This window comes from Taeniopygia guttata, chromosome 1 (genome assembly GCF_048771995.1).
Source record: "Taeniopygia guttata chromosome 1, bTaeGut7.mat, whole genome shotgun sequence".
NCBI classification, from domain to species: domain Eukaryota; kingdom Metazoa; phylum Chordata; class Aves; order Passeriformes; family Estrildidae; genus Taeniopygia; species Taeniopygia guttata.
Window position 1 is genome coordinate 24,506,496 of NC_133024.1, and position 26,047 is coordinate 24,532,542.

General features: G+C 45.6%; 1 protein-coding gene across 3 annotated transcripts in view; it reads right to left on the reverse strand.

Moving 5' to 3' along the window:
• Positions 1–1,193: 1,193 nt before the first annotated feature.
• The window catches only part of IGSF11 (immunoglobulin superfamily member 11), a 111,385-nt gene continuing 86,531 nt past the window's right edge, over positions 1,194–26,047 (reverse strand). For all 3 annotated transcript variants that reach the window (XM_072925312.1, XM_012569960.5, XM_030265898.4), the window contains exons 2-7: positions 8,450–8,613; positions 7,076–7,283; positions 6,134–6,289; positions 5,006–5,128; positions 4,613–4,763; positions 1,194–3,998 (exon numbers count right to left, since the gene is read on the reverse strand). In XM_072925312.1, the coding sequence (XP_072781413.1) occupies positions 3,548–3,998; positions 4,613–4,763; positions 5,006–5,128; positions 6,134–6,289; positions 7,076–7,283; positions 8,450–8,488 (1,128 nt within the window). In that variant the 5' untranslated portion in view covers positions 8,489–8,613 and the 3' untranslated portion in view covers positions 1,194–3,547. The remainder of the gene's footprint in view (positions 3,999–4,612; positions 4,764–5,005; positions 5,129–6,133; positions 6,290–7,075; positions 7,284–8,449; positions 8,614–26,047) is intronic.

The window sequence follows — 26,047 nt, forward strand, 5'->3', positions numbered from 1 at the left end:
TTTGGTTTTTTTGTGGTTTTTTTGGTTTTTTTTTTTTTTTTTTGTGTTGCAGCAATGCCTTGCTAGGCAGAATTTACAGGTTCAAACTCCAGCATTCCAGGTGCTGCACAAACCTAGCAAACCATCCCACATCCGAGGCAATTCTGCTCTGGATCAACAAGACATGTAGAAGGATGATGTAAGGAGCAAACCAGTGGCAAGGGATGGATAGTATAGCAGACTACTGACAGGGCTATCATGGGAATAAAATGTAAAGATGCTATTAACGTCACATCAAGATTGCACAATCAAAAGGTGATAAATGTAAACATTAAGATTCCTATGTCAACTTCCTGAAAATGGCAATGCAGCTGTCTTATTTACAGTAAGGTCTATAGCTGAAAACACATTTACAAGAGTATTTGGAAGTAGTTTTTGAAAAATACCCAGGAATAAGATGCATGATGCATGTGCAGCAGGGCTGTTGGATTTGTGGGTTTCTAGCTTTAATAATCACTTTCAGAATATCTGTGGGATTTTAGAGAAGAAATTGGGAAAATGAAACATGGAGAGAAAAATGCAAAATCCCTGGCAAAACATCAGGTTGTCCTAACTAATAATAACCTTCTAGTAGCAGCTGTTGATACAGACTAAGAAGTATATGCTTTGCAGTCCCTTTATGCCCTGAGAGTGTGAACACTCAGACACTGAAACTTTACATGCTCTGTCTATGGGGATCAGCACTTCAGTTAAATTCCTAAAAGTTCCCCCATCAAACTTATCTAAGAAAGTCAGTGACTTAGATTTTGAATCTTAGATTTTAAAGATGCCATGATTTTGCTTGGAAAACCAATACATGAGCAAAATTTCGCAATTATAAAAAAAACCATTTTCCCACATCACTCAAACCAGTATAGGGTCTCCCCTGCCAAAAGACAGAAAATAAAACTCACCTTTGGCTAGAGAAGTAGCGACCTTGCAAGCCTGGGAAACTGTACATTCAAGGGTAATGTGTCAGACTATTATGAATGTGAAAAACAAGGCTCTAGTACCAGAGCTCACTACCAAATAGGCTGGCCTAATAACATTCAGCTCTCGGTTGTGTGGTCACTGCCTACTGCCAGTCACATCAAGGATAAGTATTAATGGCCAAAGTCATTGCAGTTACAGAATTAGGTAGGAGGAAGAAAAAAGCAGCAGCAGGCAGGCAGAAGTCCTTTTCTTATATGAATAAAATTTTATTGAATTTTATACAATTAGAAAGAACAAAGAAAGAGGAGCAAACAGTCTTATGGAGGGCAGGAACCAGAAGAGCTTTCCCAGTAGAGGAGGGTGCCTGCTGAGGGCAGTGTTCCTGTAAATGTCACACAGGGGTTGTTACAAAAGCAGAGAGAATGTGTCTGGGCTTTTCTTTGATTGTTTTGGGGTTTTTTTCTTCCCACAATAGGGTTTCTAAAGCCACTTTTTTCCCCCCATCAATCCTACCCCCCAGCAGCAATGTGAGCAGACAGGCAGGAAACAGGACTGCTCCAGTGAATGTGTGCACACAGAGAAACCGCCTTCCTGCACCACCAGGGGGGTTTGCACATTCTGGATTTCTGGATGCAGTGCTATAGAGGGGGAAAGAAGGGAAGTTGGATTTTTTTAATCTCCTTTTCCTTTTTTTTTTTTTTTTTTTTTTTTTTTTTTTTTAAGAAAAGAAGGCACAAAATCTCAGCCAAGCTTCAAACCTAGCGCTGCTTGGGAGCTCCCAGTCTCCCAAAAAGCCAGTGTGTCCATGTGGGAACCCAGCCCTCACTTCTCCCTCCTCTTCCTCAGAGTCTGTGCTTGCATTTGTACTGCTTAGGTAGAAGGCCCTGCCCAAGGTTTGTGCACTGCTAGGGAAAGTAAAGCCGTGCCGGGACAAGGAAAGTGGGGATGAGGAAGAGTCTGTTGGCTTAAACAGACCCTTTTTCCAATGTGAGAACTATGGAAGTCACCTGTGACTCCCCACGTTGCTTTTCCAAGAGCAGACCTGGGAGGGCTCTGGTGCTTTTTTGAGGTGATCACTGCCTTTGCCTGTGCAAGGCTTGGTGTTATGCAGGAGGGCCAAAACATCTATCCAGGCATGGCCTCTTTGAACCAGTGCTCTCTAGGAGAGGAAATCCCAGCCCTCAGTCCAGCCCTCCAAATGGCATCAGGTTCCTTCAGAGGTTTCAACTCTTGGCTTTGATTAAGGCTATTTAGTTGCAATAGAAAAAAAAGTAGAGGTGACAGCCACAACCACCTGCCAGGCTGCAAGGAGATGGCAGGGCCACTGGCAGATGCCACCAGTACCCAGTCCCAGGACATCGAGGGAAGTGGGGGAGGCAGAGAGATAGTGTGTGGGCTTTCATTAAGCCTCTGCATTCTAAAGCAGGAAACAAATCCTGCTAACAAGTCTGTGGGAGAGCAGGAATGAAAACTCTGATGCCTCTCTGTGAAGGCTTCAAGCCCTGCCATGCTGCCCAGCCCTGCACAGCCTGATGAATAAAATCCACCATGCAAACATCAAAATTGTTGGGTTTGAAGACACTTGCCCTAAATCAGAGAAGCCCAGGAGCAACAGATGCCTCATGAACCTGCCTGGTGGTCTGTGACACCATCTGGCTCCTCTCTGCTTCCTGAATAACCCCCAGCAACACCCCAAGAAAAGGAAAAAAAAGAGATCCAAGCCCTAGAGCAGCAGCAACAGCAGCAGCAGCGGTGCAGCCTTGCCCTGCACCGAGCGTCTCAAGGAAAGATGCTCAGATGGCTGCATCCTCCACAGCTATAAACAGGGCTCTGGTGGCACTCCAACCCAGTGCAGGAGAAACACCCAGTCTGAGGATCTGCATGTGTCTGTCTGTGTGTGTGTGTCTGTGTGTGCTGAGGTGGGGGGAAGAACTGCAAAAAATAAAGACAAATGCTTCCTGGCCCACACCCTCACCCACCCATCCCCTTGACTGGGCTGGTGGCTGTGCCTTCATCTCACCCCTCCAGCTTGTCCCATGCCTCCCCAAACCCAGCCCCAGTGCACAGCTCTCCCTAATCCAACAGCGGGGCCAGGGCTATGGGAAGCTGGGGCTGCGCAGCCTTCCCTGCCCTAACACAGGTCGTCATCCTCTTGGAAACAAAACAGCAACAACAATGGAAAAAAAATAATATATATATATAACTCCCAAACCTCCCTGAAAGACCCCAATGGATGGAATCAGTCCCCAAGAAAACCAACAGGAAAAAAAAAGCAAAAGTTCCCCCCAGGGTCAGGCCCGAGTGCATGTCCCAGCTGGGGTCCAGCAGCCTGGGAGCGCATCCCGACCTCCCTGATCCTCCGGCCTTGGCACATCCGTGGCGTCCATTGGCATGAGGAGCTCCAGCAGCTGGGGGGAAGCGGCTTGGCCAGGGCTGTCCCACCAGCTGGCAGCAGCCTCGAGAGGGGAGGGCAGGTGGAGAGGTGAATGTGTGACCCCCCCACCGCCTCGCTGCCTTTCAGGAAGGAGTAGGGTGTCTTCACCCCACGCCAGGGGATGAGAGGCCCCTTGCTCAGCTCTCAGCTGCCAACACAGTCCTACACCAGGGAGCCAGCCCGGCTCTGGGCGGGCACCATGACGGGGACAGCCCCAATCCGCTCCAGCGTGGCCTGGCTGACCGCGTAGGAACGGGTGTGCGGCAGCCGCGGCTTCCTGCTGACCGAGCCGTTGCTCCGGATCACCTCCTGAGGCGACGGCGCCGTGCTGGCCGTCACCACCAGCGTCTTAGGGGGAGCCGGGGATGGGTGGCCGCCGTTGGCGTAGACGGGGCGGGCACTGGTGCTCCCTGAGCGGGAGAAGGGGGGCTGGTGAGCATCGTTGCTGTTGCTGAAGCGGGTGAAGGAGTCTGTGGCATGGTTGGCTTTGGGGTCGTTCCAGTAGCGGCTGTTGTAGGTGTTGGACGAGGTGAGGGTGTCGTTCTCTGATGAGGACGCGTCAGCGTGGAACGTCTTGGTGGCAGAGGAGCATTTGGGTGGCAGGTCATCCTCCCTGGGAAGGAGAAGGTGTGAGGGCATATGGAGGACACTGGCCCACTTGTCCAACACCCCCACCCCCAACCACCATGCTGGGGTCAACACCATTGATTCAAGGAGAAGGACAGCACCAGTGTGAATCAGATTGCTCCTTGGCCCATTTGCTCATCGCTCTCTGTAGGACCTACCTGTGTGCTCCATGTGCCAAATTTGCCACTGAGGCAAATTACCCATGCTCATGTGTCTACAGAGAAAGTCAGGCAGTGCCAGACAGTGATAACTGTGACTGTGACCTCTGTGACGGGAAAATATCACAGTCATATCTCCAGAGCTTTTCACTATGGCATTATGGGTCAGAATTCCCACCACATCATTCTCCTACAGAGTTAACGACATGAAGTCCCATCCTTCTTGCTGGCAGAGGGATTAAAGGCATTATAGGCGATACTGAAAACAAAATGTATTGTTACCATTCTTCATTTTCTCCCTCCATTTTCTGAACATATAAGGACATCTTTCCCTGATCCCAGGGAACACACCCAGAATTAACAAAAATGAGGTTTCCCATTCAGCTGTCAGCTGCAGCTTTTGCTCGGAGGTCCCCCGCCACTAGCTTTCCCTGACCCTTACCTTATCTCATTAGGAATTTCCTCCTCTTCCTCTTCTTTGTGTTTATTTTTCCAATAGAACAGTGCTACAGCCACCAACACAATGCAAACAATGAGCACAACAGCACCTGTGGCCACTGCTCCTGCAATCAGGCCGATACTCCGAGGGTGAGCTGTGGAGATGATTGAACAGAGCATGGAGAAGAAATCAGGGATGGGCTGTGGCCATCTGTAAGCACATGAAGCACATGAAGCCCTCTCGAGGCTTGGGAGGGGAGAAAGGCAATGTTCCCATTCCAAGGCATGATTATCTTCTGATAGAGAGGCACGTGGTGGCTCACAGCAAATATGGTTACACACCTTACTGTCACAAGACAGAAGCAGGTGGCCAAGCCTGTCCTGGCAAAATACTTACGTGCAATGACTTGCAGGTCCAGAAGGCAAGTGCTGGTTCCAATGGCATTTGAAGCCACACATTGGTAAAGACCTGAGGACGCAGTGCTGATATTTCTGAGAGTGACAGTGCCCTGGACTTGGTCTAGTCAGAGAGAAAAGAAGGATTTAAATCCCTCCCCAGCTTGAAGAAAACCATGAAAAGGCAAATCCAGCAAATAGAGAATTTTGGTGTGAGACTATTAAGAGAGAAATAAATTAGGAAGTAACCTTTAGATGGAAGCATTGTGCATGCACATACACACACAGAGACAAGATTAGGCCTTAAGGAGCTTACACTAGATGTTTCTTTCTCTTCTTATAGAGGAATTTCTGCAGATGAAAGCTTGGGACTCTCAGTGTTGTGCGAGAACAGGGAAGAAATAGATGCAAAATTACCTATACCCAGATCTACTTGCTGAATTCAGTCTTGCTCTGCAGAATCCCTACTCTCCCATCCCTGGGCTCCCCATCTCCTGCTCTGCCAATATTCTTCATTCCTGAATTTTATGAAACTGAAAGCTGCCATATTCTCAAAATACAGCAAAATAAAGGGCAAAAGTACAGCTATCAGTATTTGATCAGGACACCTAGGCTAAGAAAACCTAAGGGCAGGACTTGAGGCTGGGAAACACCAGTTTGATCAGAGCCCTGTATCTCTGTACATCTGAAAAGCAGCTCTGGCAGTAATTTACTGGAGAAATGTGGCATAAGTGTGGGAAGCTGACCATATTTTCCTGGGATGATTCTGCCTCTCCTTTCCCTGTTTCCATTCTATAAACCTTTTATTTGGTTTAAAATGCAGGTAAATTGGCAGCTGAAATTTCCAGCCACATGCGAACATCCAGAAATCACTCTCTCCCTCTTCCATTCAACCCAATCCTTGTTTTTCAATGGGGAAAATGTTTCTGGACAAAAAAAACCCTCAAAAATGTAAGTGGCCACTGGAGGGTACCCCATCCACCATGGGCTTTAGGAATCTTCGTTCCAATAAAGGGACCATGCAAATTATGGCAGATGCTCAATGAGCCATGCCACCTCTGGCAGCTCAGACAAGGGACAGCCCAGGCTGCCACCTGGGAAATAAGACGATAATCAACAGAATGAGCACCTTGTGTGGCAGTTGGGGGCAACTTGGGGACATTGTCGAGTTTCTCCCAGAGGTATGTTGGCCGGGGGATGCCTTCTTCCGAGCTGCAGGTCAGTGTGATATCGCTGCCCACGTCCAGGGACCCCTGGATTCTGCAAAGCGGGGCAGAGGGAGGAACTGCGAGAGAAGAGGGGAAGGTGACAGCAAATCAGGAAACGTGACCAAACAGTGGAATGTAGGCTTACTCTGGACATGTGCTGCTGGGGAAAGCAAGGACAGTAGCATGAGCTGTCAAGGGGACAAGAACGAGTCAGCAGACAAAAATTCATTATGGTTTGGGAGGTGACAATTCAGACAAATATTCCTGACCCACCAGCCCATCGGGGTTACAGACTACTGCTGGCTTTCACAGGACTCAGTTCTCTTAGATCCCTCCATTGAAAAAAAGGTGAATATTTCTGTCTTGGAGACAGCAAGGATGGTGAAAGTTAACATAGTGGCAGACAGAATTTACTGTGATTGGGTTTTGCTTTCATATCTCTATAATGGCATGCACTTTGGAATATTTAGCATCAGTGGGAGCATCCAGAATTAACAGTTTTCATGGAAAGGAAGCAAAGATATAAAGTCATTCTCTCCTCCTGTTGCTATGCACCAAACCCCTTACTCTCCATTCAGCCCTCCAGGATGCCCTCATACTTTATTTCTGCTTCTTTGCAACTCCATATCACAACACCACCACAAAAACTTTCTCTCCACCATATTTTAAAACTTCATTACACACTGCCTGCATATGAAGTCTGTGTGCCCTACAAAATCCCACAGTACCCACAAGGCAGCCTATTCCTCCCCACGGGATGTCGGTGGGCTCAAAGACACACAGTACCATATTGTTCATGATGCACTATCATGCACAGAGGTCCCCTTGCCCCTGACCCCCACCCATAATACCAATAAACACACCCAAGACAGTCAGTCCAATGACTCCAATATTCCTGACGCCTCGGTCGGGAAGATTGTTGACCAAACACTGGTAGGTGCCAGTATCCGATAGCTGAGTGTTGTTGATGAAGATGGAGGCACTGGTGGTTGGCATTGTCACAGCAAACCCCACTCGCCCATAGAACTGGGGTGCACCACCAAAGATCTGACCCCCTTGGTAGAGAATAACCTGGAAAAGAAAGGAAGGCTCAAACAACACTCCACAGGAACTGAGCAAGGAGGAAGAACAGCAAGCAAAACATGAGCTTCCAAAGACAAAAGGACCAGTTACTAAAGGATCTCTGAATAACCAAACCTCAATTTACATCCTAGCACAGGTGCTTTTTCCAAAACAGGAACACTTTGTAGCCCATTTCACATCAATAAAAATGTTTGTAAAGGTAACAGACCAGAAAGATACCCAAATCTTCTGGCGTAGCTGGATTGGCAATACCAGTCTCCCTCATATGATAGTCATTACCCATCTGGACAGGATCAATGTACAGAAGCAGAGGCTCTCTGCAGGTCAGTGAATATTTTGATGAAAAGCATCTGCCCAATGGACAGTATCATTTTGAGTGTCTGTCAGTAAGATCCTGCCATGATTTGACACTGCTCACTGAATATCGTTGGGATGAGCTGAATGACAGGCAGTGCAACCTTCGAACCTGCACGGCCTCTGCCACTCAGACTGTGCTCAGACCAAGTCCCTGAGGAGCAAGTATTCTTGACTGCAGGTTCTCACACTGAATACAAAATGTGATGAGGGCAGTGTGACCCAAGATGTATTTCAGAGAAATGGTGTTCTTCTGTTGTCAGAGTATGTGGGCAAAAATACAGGCCAGCATATCTCAGGTTATGATTTTTGTGCCCATCATTAAATACTCTCATTTGCTAGTGTTGCAAAAGCTATAGACAGTGAAGGAAAAAAGGGAAGTAAAAGGTTACTATGAATCTATGAGCAGTTATGTGTTAGATGACATTTTACATAGATTTCACAGGTTTAAAGCTGCAGCTACTCCCAGGCCCTCCAAATTCCACATCCAGTGCACCAAAACCTGGATTACAACTCCTGTGGTCTCTTGAACACACAAACATCAGAGGCCTAGGGCAGCAACACAGTATCACATACACTTGCCCCAACTGCACATCCAGCCAAGGACACAATGTGCATCTGTTTACAAAACACCGAAGAAAACAGATCCATGTAATATCCAGAGGGTACTTTCAGCAGTGAAGGGACAATGAAGTTCTGGGACAGCCATAGACTCAGCATTGTAGAGGGCCTACATCCAGAACATGGTGGGGAACAGGAAAACCCCAAGGAAATACATGCTCCCATCAGAAAAGACCTACCTGTTGAGGCTGGTTGGCGTTGGAAAGAGGAATGACCATCCAGATGACATTAAGGTTAGTGAGAGCAGCGTTAGTGGTGAAGGTGCAGGGCAACACTGCTGTCTGGCCTCGGGCAACCTGGATACTCCCTGAACTGACTGACACCTCCAGAGGACACACCAGACCTGGAAAGAGAAGGACATATGGTTCAAGCATTTCAGGAGAAGGACACACAGTTCAAAGCTCTGCAGGTGGCCCCAGTGGCAGGTCACAACACAGCATCCCATTCTTGTCAGAATCTGAGGTATTGATGACTCCGAGATTGTAGAAAGTCTCTGTCTTTCTGCCCCGTTGCCAAAGAAGAAGCCATAATTCGTCTGTGCTGGTTTCAAGGTTGTTTATTCTTGCTTATCTCTAACATGTTCTGCTGCCCTGCCGCAGGTCTGTCCTGCAGGGCAGCGTGTGGGGCTCTGCCCTCAGTGGGATGTTACAGACATTATATACCAGAAACTACCTGTGCTGTATTTACAATAACGTGCCAATATCTGTCACCTACGTTGAACAGTGTGTCCCCAGCCTAAACAAATAGAAAAATGCCAACACTACAGTGAAACATGGAGGGCATGAAGAAGGAGAAAAAGGACAAGAAACACCCATTTTCTCCATCTTGTCCCCTCTGAACCCCTAATCTAGAATCCTAAAATTTTACTTTTGCACCCGTGCCACACTTAATTATTACTTATATCAAACACTTCAGAGCTTGTAATTCATCCTGTAAGATTGAAATCTCTTTTCCATGGACAGGGATCAGAGACAGTGTCTCTGGGGGCTCTGTACAGGGGTGTTCCTGACCCCCTGCCAGGGTCCCAGGCCTTCCAGGGAAGCCAGAGGGAAGGCCTGGATTCTCACACATTCCTACACAACTGTACATCAGTCTAAAAGGAATTATATTCATTCCTCACAGATCACTCTGCTCTCATGCACGTTTTTTACAGACAAATGTACATATGTGGTCCTTTTACATGAGGGTACTCTAGTTTCAGAGCCTCTCAGAACAGCAGTGATTTTTTTGACAACAGGCAAAGGGTTACAAGAACAACCAAGCTGTATCTAAGAGAAAGACATATGTTTTCAAACCCATCAATCTTAATGATACCAAACATCAGGGAATGAGAAAAAGAAACTGTAATATTAACCAAGAAACACAGCTCTCCTCCCAGTTCTATGCCTCATAAAGTACAGCAAGACCAGAACTATTTTAACAACATTTTTAATTTAAAGGGTTAAAATTTGAAATATTTTCCAGTCCAGTCACTTCTGTTTAGCTGATGAAAAATTACTATTGCTAATGAAGGATCTCATCAAATCTCATTTATTTTTCTGAATTTCCACCTTTCACTTCTTAGCATTCCACATACATGGACAAAGACAAAAGCCTGATAAGCCCCAGCTTCCCAGTACAGCAGCTCAAGGCTGCCATTTTAAGACTGCAAGTTACACAGGGAAATACCTCTGTTCCTACCACCAAAGCCTTGTCAAATGAAACTAACCAAGGGGTCTCCACCGCCCCTTTGAGTAGCCCTAAAATGCTTTAAACCATTTTTCCCTGCAAAATCAAAATATCGACTACAAAAAAGCTATGTCTCTGTATGATAGCTCACCATTTTCTTGTTCAAAGCATGTAGGAGAGTGCTAGAGAAGAAGAGAAGGAGTTTTCAAGCTCCAAGCCAACAGCAGAATACTGCTAACATTCAGGTGCTGTCTGCAGACCACCCCATTCTCTTGCTGAATCCAGGAAGGGCTGCTTGCAAAGTTTCTATTTTCTGCCAAGAGACAGTGCTTTGCTGAAGGTGAAATGCTTTATGAGAATAGTTTTCTATCTGAACTACTAAGATATGGAACAGGTTGATGTCTGAGGAAAAGGGGAGTGTCCCCACATGCTTGTCTGCTGAGATCCCTCCCAGGGTGCCTAAGGTAGAAATGGAGCACTAGAGCCTGGAAGTGCTGAGCTTCAGATGCTACAGATCCAAAGATTCTAGCACCTGCACAGCCTTCCATGTGTTTTGGTGTTTGAACTGACTGCTCCAGAGTTGCAGTACACCAGGACTTGGCAAATACTCAGCCACCTCCTCCAAACTTCCATTCATTTTTCCACATCTCCTACCTTTAAAGACCCAGGTAGTTCAAGCAGGCTCAGAAATGATTCAGAGCAGAGTCAGACAAAATTACACTTTAACCTCTTCAAGTGAAGTTCACATGTTTCTTTCTTTGGGGGAAAAAAGCACTCTGAGTCTGACTTTCCTCATTGTCTTGGGTCATATTTAAAAATATGAAACGTTTTGGTAACTCCAAGGGAAACAGTTAATCTCCAATGCTAACATCTCAGAGAATTAGGTGGCTGGATGAGAAACAGCTGGTGGAAGCTTAATCCATCAATCTCCTATGCAAGTCTGTCAGTAGCAAGCAGAAGTAAATAACTTGAAGAGCCAGTAATAAGCATCACCTTTTATCACAAGGCATCTGCCTTCCAGCTGTGTCTGTGGGCAACAGGCTGGGAATGGATTTGGACTCCTCATTTTCTTACGGCTGGCCAGGCAGTGGGAGTAGCCCAAAGCCCAGAAGGGATCCATGTCAACTTTGGAGATCTCTCTTGCTGAATGCGACTCCAACAAGGAATTGTCTCTTCCATAGGCTGAAATTTGAAGCCTATCTTGCCATGACTACTCATCCAGTCTAGCATCATCCATGTGCTAACCAGTGTACAGGGAGTCACAACGATTTGAACATCTATTGGATTGACCTCTCTCTCCAACATGGTGTGGGAAGTTCTTCTGTTATGTTCAGAATGGATTTAATGAGATCCTCTCCATGAGAGGAAAAGAAACTACTCATCCAATTTGGAACAGCACTATGTGTTTTTCAGCCTCATTCCTTATCCGTTCCACTTTCTGTTCCATGAAAAACCCACATATTCAAATTCTTGTCATTCAGAAAAGTAATACCTAAGTGTGAGTGTTCCAATTTACTGGAAAAGTTAGACTTTGCAGTTTGGTTTGCAGAATTAGTTACATCAATCACTCAGTCATCAAGATGATGAGATTTTTGTGTCTAATCACCCTCTTCCTACTCCTAATATTTATTATTAGTTGATTGTAAACATCCTGAAGAATAATAAAAACACGAAAATAGAACGTACGTAATTTATTTACCGTAAAAATATTTTTGCTACATTTGAGAACTTCCCAATATATTCATGAGCGATCTTAAAAATTAAAGAAAACACTTTTTTCCTTTTTCCCTGCCAGTATCCCACTCTTATGCTGCAACACCCTACAGCCCACATTATCTCCTTTTCCTTTCAAGGCAACACAGCATCCCTTTTAATTTGAATGCCATGGTGCAGGGAAGCACTAAGGAGGAGCTGAGGTTTCCATTCATTTTTCTTGTCAAGGTTTGAACCTGGTTGCAAGATGAGCACCCACACACACACCACACTGTTCTATCTCTGCCTTGTTAAGCCACCAGGCAAGCCAGCTCCTCAGGTTGCCTTTTCCTCAGGCAGCCCAGGGCATGCCAACTGCTCTTTGTCCCTTTTTTTGGCTCTTCTGGTGTACAAGGCAGGTGTCACTTAAAGGCTCATTTTGTTAAGCTGAGTGGCACCTGCAGGGCTACAGCTGGAGAAAACAGAGCCACTTCTGACAAGAAAGACTGAACAAGGCAAGAGGAGATGTAGGCAAAGACTTCTTCCAGCAGCATGAGCAGGGAGGTAGGGTGGTGTGTTAGCACAGCACTGGGTTGGCAGTACTATAAGATGACTCCTGGTGAGACAGCCTAAAGAGCAAAGATCAAACCCTTTTCAGAAGCTGCACCATCTCAAGACTACTAAAAAAATGTAACATTTACATATGCACTTGTCCATCTATGCAAGTATCTTTGTGACTGCATTCTTCCACACTAACAGTCATGGCCCAAAACATGGATGCACACAAAGTCATATACACTTAAAAACCTGTATGCCCAGGGTGACACCTACTAGGAAAACTCAACCAAATTATCTGTGTTTAAACATTTCAAAATTAGGCATTGCAAAAATGTGGGTTTGTATTAATGCAAGAGGAGGGAGGCAGAGGAGAGAGGGAAAAAGAGATTTCCAATTTAGCATATCTATTGGGATAAGGATTTTTCAATGCAGCCTAAGGAATGAGGACTTCAATTCCCTGGAGTAGATATAAATGCAAATATAGATATATGCACACACATACAGCCTACTAAGTCAAATTACACATAAGAGGTCAGAAAAATCAAGCAAAGGATATTGTAAGAAGTCTCCTTCTGCAAAGTTACACAATCCAGGTATTTTCTAAGCATTCAGAAGTTTAATGACTTCAGAGAGACAAAGAATCGATCACCACCAAATCATCTCTCAGAATTGGATTACAATGGCCATTACACCCTCTCTTGTGACTGCAGTCTCGTCCTTACTTAGTAATTAAGCAGCCCTGTAAGCAGCATGCCCAGAGGATGAGCAGGGTACACCACTGTCAGCAGAAAGAGGAATGGGCCCTTCCTGTACATAGAACACTTTGATCTTAGCTTGATTCAGCAAACAGCGTTCTCCTTTGATCCTGAAGCAGCAAGCTCCCATCACTAATTAGAAGGGATGCTCCATTTTTCTGTCCCCTACCAGCAAACCAGTCAGCAGAAGAATGTGTTGGCTGCAGAGGCTCTTTCAGAATTTCTTCACATTTTTAGGATCAAGTAATTATCCTGGCAACAGAACTGATTTCATTTTTGATGGCTCGCTGCTGCTGCTGCTTTTCCAAGTAGCATCTCAGCTCTCTCCCTGGTATGCATGAAGGAGTCTAGGTAGGTAATTTATACATCATGACACAGGCACGTAGGACACAGTCCCACAGCACACATTGCCCTCCCTGGTGAGTGTAAGGAGGAGTCAGATGCTGCCACATTTTCTAGCTGCCCTAGAGGGGTTGCAAGCTTCACAGAGCTTTCAGAATATACAGTGAAGCTGAAAGACATGGGCAAATCTAAGCACTTTGACTCATTCTAAGTTGGTAGAAAAATGTTCCCAGCTCCCACTCACTGCCACACCTTTCTTCCAGAGATCACCAGCAGAATCAGCACCTTTTGGCACTTGCTAGCAGCAAACTCCTGATACCCAAAGGTAGAGACCAAAGTACAAGCTCACTCTGCAGTGCTGGCAAGCCAGGGAAGCAAATGGCCAGGGGAGGAAGGAGGGAAGAAGGTGTGAAAGGGATGTAAGAAACCCTCAGCTGTGTGCATTCTGCATCACCAGACCTCAAGGGAAAATGTGCAGGAATGTGTGTTGCTGTGGGGAAAATGAGAATAAAGCTTCAAGCTGATTCAGCTTGCATCTGAAACCCAGGGAATGGCTGGAATGGCTCCTGCCTGTCCCAGCACAATTACCAATGCTGTTGCCACATGCTGGGGAAGATTCCTTTGGCAGTATGACATTTTGGGTCCCTTGTTAGAGAGGCAAAGATGAGGTCGCACAGAAGTTTTAAGAATAGGATAGAAGCACAGTGTTCCATCTGGCAACCGCAGGCAATGGAGGGAGAAACTGCAGAGCAGTCTTTTTCTTGAGATGAAAGGAAAATACAAGTTGCTGTGCCTTTTGCCTGCTTCACATCTCTGAGTCTGGGACCAAAGCTAACCCCTGTGCTAAAGAAGAGAAATGTCTCCCGCCCCGAATGAGCTGAGGTACACTGCCAGCCCAGCACATTGGGCAGCAGCAAAACCTACAACCCAGGAAGGAGTGACTCACAGCAGCAGGAGACAGGAGCACATCCAGGCAGTACACCTGCCATAGGACCTGCCTCTGCAGCAAACACTCAAAAGCCCCTGAAGGAGCCTGGCTTGCAGTTCCAAACACAGAAAACATTGAAGTTATCAAGCATGATATGACAGCATCCAAACTGGCTGCTCAACAAGATGCTTAAATACTGGCCTTGGCCATTCTCACCAGGGACTGTGTGTCCTGCTTCATTCTGGACATGGCACACTTGCTACCTCAGGGTCCATCTAACCAAACACAGTATTTACCCACCCCAGTGTCTGGAGGAAGCCTGCAGTAGACTCCACCTGCTTGGGGAACCAACATCACCAAGCACTGCAATGGAGCACAGATCTGAATTTATGCCCAGCTAGACTATTTCCAGTTCACTAAGGAAATTCTACCATGGAAAAGCTTCCGGGCTCCAAAGTCATTCTGCAGGGCAGGCATCTGGGACAGATTCACACTGTCATAGTAGACTGCATCCTGAGTCCAAGGTGGCCTAGCACAAATTTTCCTGGGAAGGATGCTTGGTAGAAACCTCCTTGGAACAATAATGATGGGAGTAATGGAGTGAGGAAAGAAGGGTTCCAGCAAACAATAGCCCCCCTGCCAGCTCACAGCAAGAGAGTAAAGTTTGCTCCAGACATTCTTAGGGGGATTGCTTTTGTGCCCCAGTTTGAGGGTACATGTTATACAAGAGGCTGACAGGTCTAGCAATGGGATAGTAACCTGTGGGGGACAATGGAAAAGTGTATATAATAATTTCCAACACTTCCCCTCCTATATTCGCTGGCTCTGCAGGATAGACTGGAACAAACAGCAGGAAAATCATCCCATCTATTATGGTTTAGAGCAAGGTCTCTGTAAAACAGGTATTAAAACTATGACTCTAACTTTTCTTCTGAGGTGTTTCTAGTGTTAGTATTCCTGTTAAATGCAGGCCAATAGGCACCTTTATCCCTGGAGAAACCATCACATACAGCTGGTGGTATGAAGTCATCCCCACAGCATAGAGCCTCCCAAGTGAAAAGACCCTTTTTACTCTAGTAAGAGTAATCTCAGATTGCTGCCCAACCTGTAGGATACACAGGCTAGCAGACACTAATCCAGGGAGAAAACACAGTGTCAGGGTCTTGAAGTTGAGCCCTGCAGTGTTTCTTGCCAAGAACTGGAGTAGCTGTTCAGTACCTCTGAAACTCTGCTGATCACACTGACCCTTCTTCCTTACCATTTATAACCTCATCTGAACTAGAGAGAAAACTAACAGGGGAGAATTCCTGCTGACCCACTCCACTCTGGCCTCAGCTGCTGACAAGTGAGCATCAGTCACCATCACCTCTGCCATCTTGTCTTTTGGAAATAAGTCTTTCTCTGCAGGCCAGTTGGGAGGAAGATTTCAAACTGACTGATTGGGATGACATAGAGCATATCTCCCTGTGCTGACCTCCCCAATCTGCAGCCGTAGACAGGACGAAGAATGGACTCTATGACCAAAAAAACAAAAAAGTGAAAAGCTTTCAGAAAAGCTTTCAGCTGCACATACTTCTAGAATGGTGTCAGTTCCCTTCCATGTCCTTGTCAGAGGAGCTGGATTAGCTCTTGCAGGGGTATGAAAGGGGCTCTCATGACATACTGAGGAATTTGATTCCTTCCCTGTTTATGGCACAGACTCCCTGGATCCTGCTGAACAAGCCAGACAGCTTCAGGTATCTTCAGAGGGTCCCCATTAGTGTGAGATCCTCATGTGCTCAGGTTTAGACCTCAAGATTTTGCTTTGCTGAACTGCTGAGTATCAAACCTGCCAGGGAAATCGAGAGGGGCTGTGCTCTCCAGGTAGCAGAGTTCACGTGATGTTAAACTCCCCGAGCACCTGAACAGTGCATTTCCAATAGATCTTACTGCTTCTGTTCAATTAGGCACAGACTGGAAATGCAGAAGAAGTTTTTGAACAGTGAGAAGAATATAGTGTTAGCATTGGCATGTTCTAAGAGGGAACAAGAACCCAAATCTGGTTTAGAGATGCAGCTTCATGGAGCTGATGACCCAAATGGTCCTTCCCAGTCCTGGACTCCTGCTGTGATCCCAGTACAGGCTTCTCTTATGTGCTTCTATCAAGCCTTGCTGAAGCTGCTGGGAGGGCTGCCACCTTTGCAGCTCCAGCAAGCTGGGATGGATGCCTTGCATCTGTCTCAGCTGCCTTGAATGCAATATGTGTGCAAGTTAGAGGCAGAAAAACAACTGCCTTGTATTATAGCAAGATTATAAAAATACAAAGGAACATTATTAGGAACAAAAATAGCATCTACAATGACATTAGCTAGGATGAAACTAATCAATGGCTGTGCTCTGGGCATGCATTAATCCCCTTTCCATGGTATAGTGTTGCACTATTAAGCACATTATGGGCAGTTTAACACTTCCCTCCGATGCATGCGGCACTGGCTGGAAACAGAAACTGCTGCGCTCTGAGCTGGCAGTCCTTGAATTCACAGCATTTGCAGAGGACTCAAGGAGCAGCTGCATTTTGGAGGTTGGGGTTTTTTTTGCTGTAGCAGATGAGCAAGGCTAGAGAGGACTCAGGGGGGAACAGGAACTGAAAGAGCTCACTCATTTCTCCCCTAAATTGAGAGCGGAGGGGTGGGTAAGGCTAATTCAGCCCACTCTGTAGGACCATTTGGTGTCAATTTTGTCCATCCCTGGCTGTGCTTAGAATCAGAGTCATTAATGACTCATACTCTGGGACTCAGGTGGGCAAATCAGGAGCAGGCATTCTGTCTACAGAAGCAAGCTGAAGGCCACACAAGGCAGGATACCCAAGGTACTAACAGAGTGGTGTGTCCTTGGAACAGGAAGCCAGTCATTTCCCTCTCCTCAGGTCCTTCAGAGATGCCTGAAACGCTATTTTCCAAATACCAGGCACAGACGAGGAGGAAAGCACAAGTTTAACTGGGCACAGAAAGTTATTTCCCTATTCTTTGTCTTTTACAAAACTATGACTGGAAAACACAGTTCCTTTTCCTTCAGCCCCCTACTCCTGTGATAGATCAGCTCTGGGGAATCCTGCTGCAGTAAATTAAGATGTTGTCATCCTCTGCTGTTTGCCTTGTTGCTTAACACAAGGTTATTGCCCCAAAGCCAGCCAAAGCTGAAAAGAAGCAGTGCCTCTACCTCACAGCTAGGCATTAACATAACCTGCTGAGGAAGGTGTGGGGACATTCTAACATTCTTTGCTGTGAGAAGGGAAAGCTGCATTGCAGACACACTGTTCTGTTCTGCTCACTGCTACAGCAGGGGCATCATCCTACAGTAATGTATGTCTAGGAATGGGAACATTTTAAATGACCACAGCCAGTTACTTTAGCTGAAGTGACTTGGGGATGAAAGCTTATCAAATGTTCCTACAAGTACATTTAAGGTAAGAAGCTCAGCTTGAGTTTGCAAAAAGCCTGCAGCAACAGCTCTGAGCTGCAGACTTACCCATTCATCTAGCTGGGATGCCAACATAAACCTCCCACATCCCTCCTCCTAATTATCTTACTGCTTGTCACAGCACACCAAAAATGAGAATTCACCTTTTACACAAAGATTGGTGTCTATGTTTCCTGAAAGAGGGGAAATGCACGGAGCTGACATAGAGCAGTGAAGGCTTGCATTGGCCTTATTTTCCTGAAGCAGGTTGCAAAACCTCACTGAAGCCAGCTCTTAACATTTGGGAAGCTCCACCATGGCCAGCCCTTGTCTCTGAAAGCATCCTCAAGCATCCCTGTGGGTATCTGTAACCACACCTGAGCCCACGCAAGAAAAGTACAGGTTGAGGCTGCATGGGATGAATTGAGAGCTGCATGTAGCATGGCTTACCCCAGAGTGGGCATCTAATTAGAGCTCTTGCCAGGATCTAAAAGCAGAAATAGGCTTGAGTTCCCACCCTCCCTGATCCCATTTCTTTGCTAGTATTCTCCCAGCACAGCCCAGTCAGCAGAGATGTGTCATGAAGCAGATCAGTGCCAAGTGCAGGCAACAGCACGTGCCACTGCTGACACAGCAACGTGGTCTCCTTGGGGAGAAGGTATCCACTGGTGCCTCTACAAAGAATTGTACCTGCTCCCAAGACTGGGGAACAGAAAGCCAGGGTTAGGAAGCTGAAATTAAAACAGGTTGGCAAAGCTTTACTAAGACACTCACTTCTATTTTTTGTTTGCCAAGACATAAAAAATGCATTAACAGCCCAGCAGCTTTGTAAATGATTTATGGTCAAAAGAATAAATTTCTTCCTTCTCTCCTGGCTAAAAGAAAAAAATACAAAAAAGATTGCAACAGTGATAAACTGCTTAATAAGGGAAAACAGCTCAAGGTTTAAATATATTCAGTGGTATATTGAGTGGGAAGGACAGAGCCCAGAAGGAATAAGATTAAAGTCCAGTGAAGGGAGCTGGCACAGGGGAAGGCAGGATGTATGGGTGGGCAGGCTGGAATATACAGCTCATATGGTGGGGAAATGCAGCTGCCAGACAACCATCCTTAGGCCAAACTCCAGTGCAAACATCCCAACTATGGTTCATCCAACTGCTTTTACTCAAAGCATCAAGAGCTATGTCCACCTTCCTCCAAAAGGAGGAAGAGCAGAGGCTGATGAACAAAAAAGGCACAGGGCTTGCCCAGTTAAACACAGGCTGGGTGAAGATCTGGGGACTTGCTTATGTTGGCCTGTGGGGGATCATGGTGGGGTCACCCCTTAAAAAAGGGGTGCCTAAGACAAAACAAAATAAAATTAAATATTTAAAATATTTGAATCATATAATTTAAAATATTTAAATACATTAAAATAAAAGCAACCCCCAAGAAATCAACCTCCCAATCCCTTTCTGAGAGGAAAAACTTTCATTAATAGGCTAATCCCACTTTCCTTGAGGTCAGGAAGGACTGTCACCAGGATGAGTACCAAATTTTTAAAGAATTTGGTCCAGAAAACAGTAAGTTTTGGCTGAGGCAATGCCATAAAGTTGGCTGTTTGCTTTCCACACCCATTTTGTGTCCTCTGTATGAAATATCTCATCCTATGGAGTGCACAAGCTTTGCAAGTGGAAGGATACTTGGCCAAAGTTTTTTGTTCACCACAATTTTGAGGTCCTTTAACAATTTTCCTGCTCTGTGACCTGACTGAGTCCTGCTTCACCAAAGTTGCCACCATGGCCAGCAGGAGTCCACCTGGAGCCAGGGCTGCTCAGCCAGACGCTGATGCCTGGGTGCATTTGATATGTCCTAGAAATTCCACTAAAGGCAGGTAAGTCAGTGAAAATATATTTGAAAATATATGTTTAAAAATTAGGCACATGTTTAAGTATCTTGCCAAACTGGGGTTTAAAAAATACTCCTGTAGCTTGTTCATAGGAGAGAGAGAGACTTTAAGGCTTAAGAACGCAGAAAATCACTGTGAAACTTCCCTGTCTCCAAACAAAACTGATTAAAGCAAAGTCTCTCAAAGTAGTCGGATTGAAACTAGTCTACATGGGCATATTCAAAGACATTAGACTTCCATATCTTAAACTTCATTAATCCCAAACTACTTTGGATTTAAAGTTATTAAAATCATTAAAAACAAGCAAACAGAATGAAATGACCAAAAAAAAAAAAATCAGGCGCTTTTTCATTCAAATTGGAAAGAAAGGAAAACCCAAATTTGTCTTTCACTCTGGCAAATGTCAGGTCAGTAATTGAATGTTTCAGATTATGAGTTGAGCTGTCTAAAAGAGGTTGTAAAAGGACAATTTTCCACTGGGAAAAGAAGAGTTTTCATTAAAATAAAAATAGGTTGTAAGACTATCAACTTTGATGACATTTTCAGTGAGTGAAGACAAAATGAATTGCTTTGACTTCCCCATTTAATTATGGTAATATTGGCACACTTCAGTTCAATAAGGTAAAAACACTTTATTTCAATGCATTTAAACTTTTGCCCTATATTTAGACATTACATAAATTATGACTTCACATAATTTTGTGCAGAACCAGTGCAGTGAATACACACATGTATACTTAATATGCTATGGCCTTTCAACATCATGTGAATAGTCTCTTTTCCCAGTGGAAATTTACCCTGATTTTTGGTCCTTCCATTACAAGACCTGATCTCTCACTATGATGTGAAATGAGACAGAGAGGGTACATTAGGACTTCCCTGCAATAAATGTCCAGTTTGTTACTTGCTTTAGCTACATCACAACCTTCTCATGGGTACACCCAGAGTGCTGGAGCTGTAGATGTTTCCATGTGAAGTTTTGTCTCCATGTGGCTCAGGGGGAGAGTGTCAGGCACAGAGATTTCCACACAAAAGCCACAGCAATATGTCTGGCAGTCCTTTTCCTGAAGGAGTCACTCCATGCTCCCTGCCCTCTCCAAGTGCAATCTTTCCAACCTGCCTGCACCAAAACCCAAAGCTCTGGTGCAAGAGTTACTGACTATAAATCAGTTCCTGACACTCCAGGCATTTGGGATAATCATTCCCACATTGTATATCAGAAACAGGACCAACAGATGAAATGTACACAGCCAGATTAATACAAATCTGCTCTCCATCTGCTATGTGTCCTTTTGGCATGTGCCAGCACAGGGTGCAAAGAGAAACACATCCCAGAGCTGAGAGCCTCTCCCTGCTCATCGTGTACCCAGAGCTGAAGCACCTGCAGCTCTAAGCATCCCAGCCAAGATCACTGAGCCTGATTTTCCCCAAATGCTCTGCACTTTCCCCTCCAGCCAGTGCCAGCCCTCCCGGCACTCTAGTCGTGTATACAGCATCATGCTGAAAAACTCAAATGCAGAAAGTTGCACTGGTAGCTCTAAAATAAGCCAGGAAGGAATGCAGAGTCTCCATTTTGCAGTGAGGAAAACCAAGATGGAGCGAGGGTATAACTCAGCCAAACACCATGCAACAAGTCAATGGTGAGACAGGAACAGGACTGAAGAACCTGATTCATGGGCCTTGCTCTGCCTATTAATCACTCTCTCCACCACTGTACTAAGTATTAGTATTGATTTCAAATTAACACACACACACATCTTATCAAGGAGAAAAAAGAATAACCAAGAAGGTTCACTATGTTCAGCTCCATTGGGGGCCAACATGATTCTACAAGCAAACATTTTCTGCAAGCAGCCCTGGCCCGAAGCGTTCCAGGCTGGGAGGCACAAAGCAGACACCCTCAAGTAACTATCAAATGCTTATAAAATGCTCCAAACCCCTTGAGGAGCTTTTCAAAAAACACAGAGTACAATCATAACATGATTGCAATGCAGAAAAGAGACTTTGGGAATTCAGATGCTGCTGCTACTGTACCTGAAAATGCACCTCCCTCCTTACCAACTTATTTTCTGATGCCAAGATCTGAGAGTCAACCCTGGATGACCAAGCCTCACAGTGCCATCTGATTTTATGCTTGTCCTCTCTTCTTCCCTTCCCATGATGTCCTGAATTCCCTTTTATAACAGCTGCTAACTTTTGCAAACATAAAACTGCTACAAGCTTCCCTCGTCTTTTAGAGTAAAAGTCTCAGGAAAACATTTTGGAAATTTTCCTTCTGTAACAGATGCAAGAAGTTGCTTATGCCCAAGCAGCAAAGTACACAACTGCTCTGATCTAACATTTCTTTTCTGCACAGCTGGCTCAGTTTTTCACAGATGTTGTTTCTCCAGCCAAGTCTAAAAGCACACAGAGCAGCATTAATATGCAAGAGCCCGGTTGGACACTGGTTTAACAGCAAGTTCAAAATTCCCCAACTACAGCCTATGTGTTGGGTTTTCCCTTTCCTTTGTTTTTAGGGTTATTTTTGTGTGCTGTTTGTTGGGGGTCTTTTGTTGGTTTGGGTTTTTTTTTTTTTTTGTCTTTATATACATACATATATATATATATATATATATATATATATATAATGCACCCAGAAGAGAGAAAAAGGAAAAAAAAAAAAAAAGGTAAAATAGAACAAAACCCTAAGAAGCCACTGAAGAAAGTCTTAGCCTTTCAGGGGTGAAATCCCTTTCTGAAATTTGAAACACATGTTAATCTTTAATGTTAAACCATGGATTAAAAATTAATTCAAAAATCTCACAGTTTGGAACACTTACAAGTCCATTGCATTATTAAAATCTCAGATCAATGCTACTCTGCATAAAGAAGTCTCCCCAAACTCTTTATTTTCTCTTGAAGCCAAGAGAGGTACTCACTTCTCTCCCCAGGTATCCTTAAAACTCAGAGAAACCTACTTGTGGTTCCTAAGGGCTGGAAAAGGCTGAACCCTCAATTTTACTTACTTTTTTGTGCTCCTTTTTGTTTGCCCGGAGGGGGAACCAAGGGACCAGTCAGCATGTGCAGAGGTGTTGCATTTTCCACAAGTATTTTTGGAGCCACGGCTCTCTTACCAGCTGCTGCCTTACAGCTCTGCAGGAGGCTGAGCAGGAGGTTTCCTTCTCTAGAGTCTGTGCTGCCACATCGTTTACCATAAGGGGCAAAACTTTCTCTTTCAGCATCACTGTTTTTAACAGCTGCCTCAGCACAGTTATGCTAGCAGTCACCATCACAAAACAACCTCTCTCCTACGCTCTTTTCTGCACTCTCAGGCTCATTGCTGTCCAAATCCTCCACCTGAGAGCATCCTCAGGAGGATGCCTTCACCTGCTGCCAGCTGGGTCCACGCCAGATGAACCATGGTGCCAGCTGAGGTGAGTGATGCCCACACACCTCCTGGGTGAGGAAGCTGCATGGGCAGCCAACACAACCCTTGGAGGGGACTGTCCCCCCCAGGGATGTGCTGGTGCCTCTCTGACCCTCCAGGTGCTGTCAGAGGAGAGGACATCTCATCTGCAGTCAGGGCTGCTGCCTGCTGTGTGATAGGTACTGTGTGAGAATGAATAGGCTACGCTGCCCCACACGTGGGCACCCCCACTATCGCCAGGCTCTGGGTAAAAATGAAGCAATTTATTTCTAGCTTTAAATCAGTGCTTGTATTCAGGGAGAAAAAGAAACAAATTTAAAAAAGAAATGCACAGAAGGGTTTAAACACCTACAAATCGCACTTATCTCTCCCTTGTTTATCATAACTTTTCCTGCCATAGTTGCTAATGGAAATAATAATAATCACTGTAGTAGAATCATGCTTTGGCTTCTTTCCCAGATTCTCCTCTTGTGCACCAGGCAGTGAAGTCATTGTATCACCAAAAGTTCACAGAGACCTGGTTTCACAGGAGAAGTGCCACCAAGAAAGGTTTTGACAGCTTCCCATGGAAGCTGAGAGAGCAGAAGAGTAAAGGAGGAGAGCCCTTGACTTGGGGGCAGGGGAGTGACAAGGCAGGAGGATTAAAAAGTGGCAAATCTCCACTATATTTGCCAACAGTATAAAACAAAGAAAACAACAATTATGAATGAACAGACAAGTCAGCACACAAATAGTCCTGCTCAGGATGCTGATGTGTTCTCTCAGCAGCATCTGAGCACCCCTGGGACCCAGGGGAGGCAAGGAGCAACAAGCCCAGGTGATGTGCCTATGCTTGTGCAGAGCCAGGCATGAACTCTCACTCTCTGGCTTGGTAGTTCAAATTCCAAATCATCTCTCCTTCCATAAATTCAGTCTTCTACCTTTAAACTCATGTGCCCATCAAGTCAGATTACAATTAAAAGTCGGCAAGTATGGCAAAATATATTCATGAACATCTGTTTGAATAATAAGCCTGAATTTGCTTCGGCAGTATTCATCCGACCTGCTTTCCTTGCCTTCTGCGAGTGCTCACACCAGCTCTCTCCAGTTCAAAAATGAGAATGAGGGAGAAGTTGCTGCACACACTCACATAAACATGAAGATGATTTTGCCTGCTGGAGGAGGGATTTCCAACCTCTGGTGCACAGGCCTTTCAAGGGTTGCAGGCTGCTTCTCAGACTCCATAAAAACCAGCTGAGATAAATCAGCCTAAAGTCAGAAAGCTAAAACTTACTTGGTCAAAGTCCAGCCTGCCACTGAAAAATGTGTATGTGTGTTTGAATGCTGGGCTCTGCAGTCTGTCCCCGCTGGAAGGAGAGGGGCAGTCACTCCTGCCGAGGCCATAGCTGCTCCTGTGGCTGGTTGCTCCCAGAGGTGCAGAGAAGCCTCCCTCACACTCCTCACCCCTCTGCCTCCCACTCACACCTGCCAGTGTCACTGCTGGTGTAAGAGCCCTCTCTCTCTCACACACAGTTCCGGCAAAAAGGTCCTGGTTAATGGGCAAGAGCAATTTCTTTTCTGCCATAGGTCACCCTGAAAGGATAAGGCTAAAGAACAAGAATGCAGGCTGCCACGCTGACACCCTGAACTGAGGGTAATCTCTGGCAGGGGAAGGGGAGCAGGGACAGCCTCTGACCTCTCCACCCACCTCAGCAGCTGTCCCAGCAGTACGTCTGACTGCCTGACTCCTTTTGCCTGGCTGTGAATTGGGGTGGTGTCCCCTCACCCCAAGAGTTCTTTGTGCTACTTGAGTGTGTGGTGTTGAGGGAAAGCAGGAGAAAGAGCATTGAGACTTATGCAAGGAGCAGAAATCATACCCCGAGGCATAGATGCAGGTTGAACACAATAAATACTCCAAGAGATAGGTTGCAAGCTAGAATATGACCCTGGGGAAAACATTTGTTGAAGGGCAGAGAGGAATAAATGCAACAGTGTACACTTGATGGCTACTGATGGAGGTAAATCAGCATGGCTTAAAACACACATCTCACACAGATACAAGGAAAGCCTACCCACCAGAGACTTCTGCAAGAGCCCCACATCACCACAGATAATTTGTATGCCTCTAAGCAGGATGTGGAATGGCTAAAGAACCATACAGCAGGAAAGAGTAGTCTCTGAGCAGGAGGAACCAAGGGTTGGAGAAAGACACTGCACAAATCCTAAAACCACAGAAGCTCAGGAGTTGCCTTTTGGTGCTGCAACAGGGATGTTCTGTATGCTGACAGTAAACACAGGCCACAAGGAAGGAATTCAGCTCTAATGACAGGATGCTATTGTAGGAGGTTGTGCTGTACTGAGACTGGCACAAGGCTGTTGCCCACTCAGGGATGACTTCTATCAAAGGAACAGCTTTTTAGAGCTGCTTGCCCAGCTCTCAGTACAGGAAAACCTACTGATATGCATTTCTGTACCCAAGCCACAAAAAGGTGAAGTCTTTTCCAGGCCCTAGGAAGCAATACAATGGAGTAGAGCACTTCTGCTAGGCTGGAAGACAGCATTGCTCCAGACAGCACATACAGCAATAATCCATAACCACAGAGGACAGACGGAGAAAATACATCTACCTTTGGAAATGGAAAATCTATGATACGAAACCAAGCTTCTGTTACTCTTTTGACAAGAACATTCCTGGCTCGACATAACTAAATGAGTTTGGGTCATACTTTTACTTTTAATCAATCAAGAAGAATGGTGGTGCTGCCGCCACATCCCCATTACATCTAAAATGAAACACCAAGCATGGAGGTGTGGGATGGGGGGTGGAGGGAGGGCAGTGTGAAAGCTCCCCGCCATGACAGCACTTTCCTCCCCAGCGCACTAGAGCTGACAAGGCCATGCAGCACCAATTTGGTGTTTTGCATCCTCTGAGAAGTGAAAAACAGGAGGTGGCAGAGTGGCTTTCCCCCTGCTTTCTGGATGCTTGAGTTTCTGGCAGATTTCTCTGTGAAGGGCTACCCAAAAGCTCCACGGAACTGGAGTGTCAAACGTGAACATTCAGCACTTAATTTGTGGTGCAAATCCTGTCAAACTCGATTGCATCTCTATGCCCCTCCAAGGCAT